Below are 9135 nucleotides of genomic sequence, written 5' to 3'. Positions count from 1 at the left end.
GAAAAAGTTGACAAATTTCTGGGCCTTTATAAGGACACAGCCAAGCGAACAAAACTACATAAATGTTATAATAAATAAATGAAATATGCACTGTTTTTCTTTCTTTCTTTTTTTATTTATTTAATTTTTTTTTTTTACATGATTCCCAATTAGGCTATTTATAGCCTATTCATGATTTCTAGTATTTGTACAGGTTTACATTTTTATGTCAGTGTTGTAAATAGCAATTCATTTAATTTTATCTTTGAAGCAAATTTCTTATGTGACAGCGTTAATTAAAGCTTCTTAGAGATCCAGTTATCTGCATCTCTGCTCTCCATCAAGCCACTCCCATAATATCTGTCACCACTCAAATTAATGCACGATTCAGACTTTATAGCATGTGTGTAAGACTCCAATACAATTATAAAGTAATTATTTCATCACTAATAAATCTTTCAATGAGTAAAACTGGCTGTGTCTATAGTATTATAGACTGCACAACATAGTTATATTATATTGTTATAATATTTTCAAATTAATTTTTAAATTATTATTATTTTAAATATTGTCCCTGGACCAGTTGGGTACTCTTGTAATAAAGTAACGCTGGCTGGGATAAATTTTAAGTATCAATTCTGCTTAAAAAGATGCAATCTAATCCTGTTTACATGAAATAAACCTGTTCGGGAGGTTTAAGCTTACGGACTCGTTGCTATGACAGCAAGTCCAGGATGAGCTTCGAAGAACCAAATGATCCCAGATTAAGCGCAATCGTCAACAATCAAATCCAGCTAACTGAGTTAGTGACGTACGAAGAACGGACCCCTGGTGGGGACTTAAACCTGAATACACACAGACTCATGGGGACTTGTGTCACAATGGGGACCTAAACTGAAGTCCCCATGGGTACAAAAGCTTATAAATCATACAGAATGAGTTTTTTTTTAATGCAGAAGGTTTCCTGTAAGGGGTAGGTTTAGGTCTAGGGTTGGTGTAGGACAATAGAAAATATGGTTTGTACAGTATAAAAACCATTACGCCTGGAGAGTCCTTACAAGGATAGCTGACCAGACTGTGTGTGTGTGTGTTTAATGAACTGTGTGATCAGCTTCTGAGACAAACTGAAACCTGCAGTGGATCTGACCTATTTTTATCTAAATGTGGTTTTGTTTTGTTGAGTGGATGGAATAGCTTGTGTTTGTGTCTATGTTGCATGTGGTTGAATGGCTTCTTCCTGTCCTTGTAACACGCACCACAGATTTTGCCTGTTAATATAAACTAGATAAAGTAATATAGAAAGAAGTAGTTAGTCTATCAACACTATTTAATGCTACTTACAATTAGGTATCTATTTGCCAATGACTATAATATTTAATAGAGAAATTAACCATTACAAGAAATTGTACTTTAGTAGGTTGCAGTTTGCACACTAGTGAAGTAAGATACTTTACTTATTTTAATATCAGCACCCTTAACATGATTGGCTGTTATAAATAATAAAGAGAAGACATACTTTCTACCAATGGTTAAATATGTCGGCTAAGTAGAACAAATGCAAATGCACAGCTAGTGCGTCTGCACGCCACGTGGAGGGTGTGAAATAGGGGAGGATTCACACCTGGTCACATTTCGAGTGATGTTCTCTCAGACAGCACAGCAAACTGCTGATAAAAATGCTTCATGGGATTGTTTTGTTTGGTTTGGGCTTCTGGCGTCTTGTTGGTAAGTTAAAATGTCCTCTTTTTTAGCCCTTTAGCTCTTTTATAGTTGAGTAAAAACCTGCTGTTGAAAATTACTTTTTCTTTTTACATTTTACATTACCTTACAGCTGTCAAAATGTCTGAACCTGATTTATTGCAATTTTACTGTTATGGTATTTAATTTTATATATTTTTTGCAATGTTTAGCAAGCTAATGACTATGCTACAACCAATACAGTAAGCAAATAATCTACTGAAAAAAAAAAAATTAAGAAAAAAAGCTACAAACAAGCAAATTTTTCTCTCTTAAACCCAACTAATTTGTTTTTAGATACATCTTGTCGTATTAATGTAGTGCTGGTTATCTGTAAACCTGTTGTCATGTGTTGATGTTTTATGTCTACTACAGTAAATGGAGAGCAACTTTATATTCGGACTGCAGAGTAATCAATTTAAAATATATTTGACTTATTTCTATTATTTTTGTATCTACTAAAGTTGTTGACATGGTGAAATGAGGGTGAGTTCAGGACAGTGTAACAACTTTCAAAGACAGTAATGCATGGTTAAATAACCCACTGAGTGATATAATTCAAATAAAAACGAATGTGTTCATCAGTAGTGATGCAACGTTGAGAAAACACTTCTTAAAACTGAAATGATTTTTGTAAATTCAGTGGTCAAATGCTGTGTGGCCTCTCAATTTTCTGTGTAATAGCCATCTAGCCATCTAGTGTCCGGTCTGTGACTCTCCACCAAACTATAAGTCTTAATAATATGTAATGATAATATGTAATCATGTAATCAATAAAAAAGGAACAAAAAAGGAACTGTAGTCTGATTTTTACGATGATATATATATATATATATATAATAGCTTCAGTACTGAAAAGCTACTTTTAAAAAAGCTACCTTCAATTATGAGATGATAAACTGTAAGCCATGTTTTTTATTTTTTTTTATTTATTGGCTTTGTCCTCACTGACAGTCATATCTTCAGCGGTTCTAGTGTTAATCTGTGGTTTTGCTGTGACCATTTGAAAACCGAGCTGGTATGCGTGGATTTGAGACAGATTTGACTTCAAGAAACACGCTAAACGCTTAGGAAAATCAATTGTTTAGTTAATGTTTTTATATAACATTGAAACTAGTGAGCCAACAGAAAGCTAGTAGCTAAAGTGCTTTAGTCCGTGATTGAGATTGCTCAATGCTCTTGTGTGTTTCAGGTGTGTTTGGTGTTGACGCAGATGAAATCAAGTCTGTGTTGGTGATGGAGGGAGATTCTGTCACCCTGCCGACTGGTGTGACTAAAATACAAGAGGACGATCTGATTATGTGGATGTGTGGAGACGATTGTATCGCTAAACTCAACATATCATCCCAAGTCATCTCTGAAACTCACAACATCTTCAAAGACAGACTGAAGCTGGATGATCAGACTGGATCTCTCATCATCAGAAACCTCAGAACCACAGATTCTGGACTTTATAAAGCACAGATGATTGGGCAAAAAGTTTTAAAGAAAACTTTCAATGTTACTGTCATTGGTGAGTAAAAAAAAAAAAAAAAAATCAAACTCACATATTCAAAACTCACACATTTTATTTTGATTTATTTATATTTCTCTGTTTCCCAGCTCATCTTCCAATTCCTGTCATTGCTAGTTACTGTCCTCAAAATCCTTCACCATCAGGATCATCAGCGTCCAGATGTGTGCTGTTGTGTTCAGTGGTGAATGTGGGTCATGTGAATCTCTCCTGGTACAAAGGAAACAGTTTATTGTCCAGCATCAGTGCGTCTGATCTCAGCATCAGTCTCTCTCTACCTCTGGAGGTGGAATATCAGGATAAAACACCTACAGCTGTGTGCTCAACAATCCCATCAGCAACCAGACGAGACATCTGGACATCAGTCAACTCTGTCACACATGTGCAGGTAATATCAAACCATCACTGAACAGCATATTATCAATCATTCTACATACTGATATTTATTTAGTTATTTTTTCCCTTCAGAATGTGTCTGCTGTTGTAATGCTACTGAAGCTGTAATCCAATTGGTCGTCTCTGCTCTGGTGGGCGTGGCTACTGTTGTTGTTCTGGTTTATGAAATCAGATCCAGAAGAGCTGAACAGAGAAGAAGAGCTCTGAAATCATTATCAGACCATAACTGACTCACTATAACAAGAATAAACCTATCTTTATGTTTTTATATTCTATGAATGCCCTGTAACACAACATAGCATAGAGTTCACAACTAATTCTGATTCTTGTGCAATCATGTTTTTACTTAATATCTGTTTCTGCAATAAAAAAACCAAAAGTATTTTCTTTCATCAACGCTCTGCTTACTAAACACTTCTGTTTTTGTGGTCAGGTAGGTAGCCGCCCTGTGGCCTGTCAGCATTTAAGCAATGACAGGAAGTTGGTTAGTTTTGCAAAGGACTTGGCCTTTAGTGGCAGCACTTTCTGTCTTTAATACTGTTACCCAAAATGTTCATAAAGTTATATATGTGTCGATCTACAGGAACTTTGAACTTTTTGCGGCGTCTTACACACCTTTGTTTGAGAACCAAGTTTACTTTTTAGCAACCCTCAGAAAAACTCTTTTCTGGTAGGTTGAGTCCTGTTGTTTTACAGAAGCCTTGGAATGTATATGTTGCATAACCCACTTTCTACAGGGCAGTTATTCTTTCAACACAGCTGATGCACCATTAGTGTAAGTGTGAGTACAAGTGGTTACCTACCCTGTTATGAAAGGTCATCAGTGTTAATCATGGAATGTGTTATGATGATTGTCACAGAGATATTGTTGATTGATATTGTTTTAATAATGTCATACACTGCTTTCCTTTGTACTGAATGTGGAAAATAATCGTTAAATCTTAGCTTTTCTATTGTGCATTTGTCTCAATTGTGTTTCACAGAATGTAACGTTTACGTAATGTTAGGTTTAATTATTTATTAAAAACACACGTGGTATTACAACAGCTTCTGACAAGAACGCAGATGGAATTTAAGAACATTTTTACTGGCGTATGTCGCTGTGACGATTCGAGTGGGCAGGGTCAGCCGTGACTTTTCGTTATTCTCTCATTGGATTGTGAATTCATCAGAGCTGATCCTCACTAAAGATCAGTCAACGCCTCAATAATTCACGCGCGGCTCGGTTAACGTGACGATTGTGGATAAGCGGATCCGGGTGCAGCTTTCGTTAAAAAGCCTGACATCGCCAGTGGAGCTGACATTGCTTTCTTTACAGATAACATCGAGAAGCTTTCCTTTATTTCGTCCTTTGGTGTGTTACCTGAGGTGGATGTATCGCCAGGTGCTCGTGCTCGCGGTGATTGCCGCTTTTCTATGCGGTTTTCCAGCATCATGCGCTCGTAATTTAAATTACAGACCCATCATCGGTAAGAATAAAAGCGATTCTTTAATGCGTTGTTCTTTCTTTTAATGTCCTGTTTAGGGTATGATATTTGGTAAATGATGTTGAGATATTGCATCTCGTGTTCTTGCGATGTCATGTTGCTTACTGGGATTTTTTTTTTTTTTTAATCGCAGCATCTTTCTCCGCAGCTCCGCTGCTAGAACGTTCTCTTTCCTTCTGGATTATTTTTTAACTCTTAAAAGCATTGTCATGGCAACACGTTTTTAACATGCTTGGAAGACCACCTAACCTTGCCGAAAAAAAAGCTTAAACCAGTCAGTGGTTAGCTGGTCTCCTAACCTGTCCAAGTTGGTTGGGTTTGATGGTTTACCGAGGCTGAGGGCTTTTGTGGTTGTGATAACAGCTGTTATACACCAGCTTGATAAATATGGAAGACAAATAGCAAACCAGTACAGCCTTATGCTGCCCTTATGAAAATTAACCATGGTTTTAATATCCAAAAGTGTATTTATTTTTTTGGCGGACTGGTTATCATTTGTAATCACAGTTTTACCACAGATACCATGGTTAAACTATGCATATTGTTGGAATACCATGGTTAATTTTGTGGTAACCATCGTTTAACTGTTTTAACCATGTTTAATTTATTTATTTTGGAAGTAAAACCATGGTTAATTATCGTAAGACAATGTATATGCCTAATATATATCTTTTTGCATTTCAGGAATTTTAGCCCAGGAAAACATAGAGGACGACCCTCATGCACAGGGCTCTTCTTATATAGCTGCATCATATGTGAAGTACTTGGAGTCAGCTGGTGCCAGGGTTGTACCAATTCAGTATGTTAAGCTATTATTAAAAAATGTAAAAAATTCAGTATGTCATGCTATTATTAAAAAAAATAAATAAAGTATACATAAAGGTAAATATGTTTGTTTTGCAGCATAAATCGCACAGAGGAGGAGTATGAAAAACTGTTCAACGCAATAAATGGGTGAGTGTTTTTGACTAGTTTGACACCTACCTAAGCTGGTAAATGTGTTTGGAACATGGAAGTTGGTTTATATTTGGTCCTACTTGTAAACCAATTAATAGACAAGCTAGAAACCAGATAACATTTTATTCATACCTATATTAATTGACCGCTTTTACCCATTTAGTTTGCTGCTTCCTGGTGGGAATGTGGACATCGAAAAGTCTCAGTTTACCAGAGCGGCAAAGATTTTCTATGAACTTGCAATAAAGGTAAGTTAAAAACATCATTATGTGAAAATTAGTTTGAATTGATCTGAATATGCATTGATGGTTCTTCTTTATTAACCACAACAGGCTAATGATGCTTCGGATTATTTTCCGATCTGGGGCACCTGCCAGGGCTTGCAGCAGCTCACGGTTCTGACCAGCAACAAGAACTTGTTGACCTTGACTGACACCAAAGCAGTCGCCCTGCCACTGACCTTCAGCCCAGGTTGGTAACAGTGTGTTTTTTCTCCAAATGTGTCAAATATTGGAATGGCAAATTCATACTAGTAATGCAGCACTGTTGTTCTTTACAATAATTACAAGTGACATTTAATGGGTGGAAACATGTAACAGCGCATACTTCTATGTATAAGTTTATATAAGCATATTTATATACCCATGACAAACATGCAACATGATGATGTGGCTTACTATTCTTCTACATTTGCGACACTTTCTAAACTTTTTCTAAACAATTTTTTCATATATTATTGCATCAAACTAGTTAAAAGGCAAATGACAAATTTCTAAGCACAGTTTATGTTGTCTGGTTTACCTATTTTGTGCATTAGCTCATTACGGTTGTTTACAGTGAGTTGCTGTTTGGTCAGTGATTTTGATTGATTACAGGAGGTCAAAACAGCAGATTGTTCAAGAAATTTCCAAAGGATGTTCTTCAGTCTCTGTCAGAAGAAAACATCACGTCCAATTTCCACAGCTGGAGCTTGTCCATGCAGGTACCAACTTTATTTAATACGATTTTTCAGAAGTAATTTCACAATGCATACAATGGAATGCCATCAAAACCAGAAACATCGACTTCTGTATTTTTCATGGTACTTCTTTATGCCTTCTGACCAGCAGTGTTGGGGAAAGTTACTTTTAAAAGTAATGCATTGCAATATTGCGTACTCCCTAAAAAGTAACTAATTGCGTTACTTCGTCACCTTTTATGGAAAGTAATGCATTGCATTACTTGTGCGTTACTTTTTCTCACCTGAGCAATTAAAAAAACATCAGCAACAAAAAAAACAAAACAATGTTTGTTGTTTTTGCTTATTGCTTATTTGTATGGGACCATTAAAGGTCAGCAGTGAGATTAATCATATGAAGTGTATTTGTGTTATTTAACAGGTTTAATTTTTGCAGGTTTGCATCAATTCTGAGTTTGCAGTTCACAGTTTTTATTCATTTTCAGGATATGGTTTTTGTGCAGGTGAAATGCATAAATGCATGTTCACATTTAGTCTAGAACTAAACTAAATATCATGTTTAAACCGGGCCCACAATGCATCTGCACCTTACCAATGATTTCTCTTAACATGAGGACAGGAGAGCTGTCAGTCAATAAATGGGAAAACAAAGTAACTGCCATTTACTTATTTGAAAAAATAATTCCGATATTTTGTTGTAAATTTTAAAAATAATGCATTGATTTACTAGTTACTTGAAAAACTGTTATCTGATTAAGCAACTCAAGTTACTTGTCATGCATTACCCCCAACACTGCAGATCAGTCACTGTACAGCCTACTTCAACTATTTTTTTTTCTTCTTTTTTCTGAGTTGTCTAAACATGACTTGTTCTTACAGAATTACAGTAGCAATGCCAAGCTTAAGCGTTTTTATCGAGTCCTGACAACAAACACAGATGGCAAGAAGGAGTTCATTTCCACCATGGAGGGTATGAATGCTACAGAGCGTCTCTTTGTGTATATGTGTGATGTAATCCATCATTCAGGCAGTCCCACCGTCAGCTGTTTTTCATTACATTGAGATCACCCATAATACTGTGCTGGAGTGAGCTAATTGGTCGGTTTTACATGTAGAAGTAAATATGTAGATGTTGATTTGTTCAAATTTTCAGTAAGTGGTCTATGTAAATAATTACTTGCATATTATATCCAAAAGTGTTTGATGAATCTCTGTTGTATATCCTGTAGCATATCGATATCCCTTCTATGCTGTTCAATGGCACCCAGAGAAAAGCCCATATGAGTGGATTGAGAAAGCTGGTATGGTGCACACGCTCTCAGCCATCAAAGCCACTTTCTACACTGCCCACTTTTTTGTTTCTGAAGGTTGGTGATCTAAAAAATGGAAATTGCAATATGAAGTTGAGAATCTCTTGTCTTTGCTTTTGTTAACCCTTTCAATTTTGCTTAACTTGGTGTTAAAACCTTGGGTTTCATTTGAAAAATTACAGAGTCTTTTTGACCACTTAATTTATGCATTTATTTGCTTATTTTCTTTTTCAGCAATGAAAAACCATCATCGGTTTTCTTTGCAAAGTGAAGAAGAAAGAGCTCTGATATACAACTACCAGCCTGTCTTCAAAGGCCTGAACAGCATCTTTCTTCAAAATTACTACTTCGATTGAGTGTTCACAGAATTCATTGTGGCAGAAAAATGATTTATTTTTAGTTATTGTTTTTTATTTCTTTCCTCAAAGAAGTTTGCCAAAACTTGATGTTTGGATTGCATAATTGTAACATTTATGATTCTGACTCACTTACGTAGCCCTTGATTGTAGATTCTGGATGTAGATGTGAAGTGTTAGAATCATCATGACTGAATGTATTGTTGCAGTTATATCCAATTCAGAAGTCATATTATATAATATGTATCTTCTAGTGCCATCATTCAGAAGTTAAACATTGTAATGTTTCACAGGGTTCAGTAGCATGACCGATGCAATGTTAAAATGTTCTATGACTTTGTCAATTTGAGAGAAAATAAAATATAGATTTAAACTTTCAACTGTTATTTTAACTGGACAACATACCTAAATTTAGTTGTATATGGTAGCCTAATTCATTCAC

The 9135-nt window shown here is 35.7% G+C and overlaps 2 protein-coding genes across 2 annotated transcripts; both read left to right on the top strand.

The window, feature by feature from the left end:
* The first annotated feature begins 93 nt into the window (after positions 1–93).
* Positions 94–3834, top strand: LOC131529807 (SLAM family member 5-like). Its single transcript, XM_058759716.1, has 4 exons — positions 94–1704; positions 2909–3229; positions 3319–3617; positions 3698–3834. The coding sequence occupies exons 1-4, from the start codon at positions 1656–1658 to the stop codon at positions 3731–3733; spliced, it is 705 nt and encodes a 234-aa protein (XP_058615699.1). The 5' UTR covers positions 94–1655; the 3' UTR covers positions 3734–3834.
* A 776-nt stretch (positions 3835–4610) lies between these two features.
* zgc:171566 lies at positions 4611–9073 on the top strand. Its single transcript, XM_058759702.1, has 9 exons — positions 4611–5094; positions 5797–5911; positions 6016–6066; positions 6233–6317; positions 6402–6540; positions 6945–7051; positions 7907–7997; positions 8257–8394; positions 8572–9073. The coding sequence occupies exons 1-9, from the start codon at positions 4998–5000 to the stop codon at positions 8691–8693; spliced, it is 945 nt and encodes a 314-aa protein (XP_058615685.1). The 5' UTR covers positions 4611–4997; the 3' UTR covers positions 8694–9073.
* The last annotated feature ends 62 nt before the right edge of the window (positions 9074–9135 follow it).

This window comes from Onychostoma macrolepis, chromosome 22, assembly GCF_012432095.1.
Source record: "Onychostoma macrolepis isolate SWU-2019 chromosome 22, ASM1243209v1, whole genome shotgun sequence".
NCBI lineage: Eukaryota > Metazoa > Chordata > Actinopteri > Cypriniformes > Cyprinidae > Onychostoma > Onychostoma macrolepis.
The sequence above is the reverse complement of the archived record's forward strand: the minus strand, read 5'-3'. Positions and strand labels throughout refer to the sequence as shown.

Excerpts from the sequence above, each read along its gene's own strand:
- zgc:171566 (XM_058759702.1), top strand. The coding sequence starts at position 4,998 with ATGTATCGCCAGGTGCTCGTGCTCGCGGTGATTGCCGCTTTTCTATGC. Across the intron at positions 5,095-5,796 it reads AAATTACAGACCCATCATCG|GAATTTTAGCCCAGGAAAAC; the intron begins GTAAGAATAAAA and ends TTTGCATTTCAG. Across the intron at positions 6,318-6,401 it reads TCTATGAACTTGCAATAAAG|GCTAATGATGCTTCGGATTA; the intron begins GTAAGTTAAAAA and ends TAACCACAACAG.
- LOC131529807 (XM_058759716.1), top strand. The coding sequence starts at position 1,656 with ATGCTTCATGGGATTGTTTTGTTTGGTTTGGGCTTCTGGCGTCTTGTT. Across the intron at positions 1,705-2,908 it reads GGGCTTCTGGCGTCTTGTTG|GTGTGTTTGGTGTTGACGCA; the intron begins GTAAGTTAAAAT and ends TGTGTGTTTCAG. Across the intron at positions 3,230-3,318 it reads TTTCAATGTTACTGTCATTG|CTCATCTTCCAATTCCTGTC; the intron begins GTGAGTAAAAAA and ends TCTGTTTCCCAG.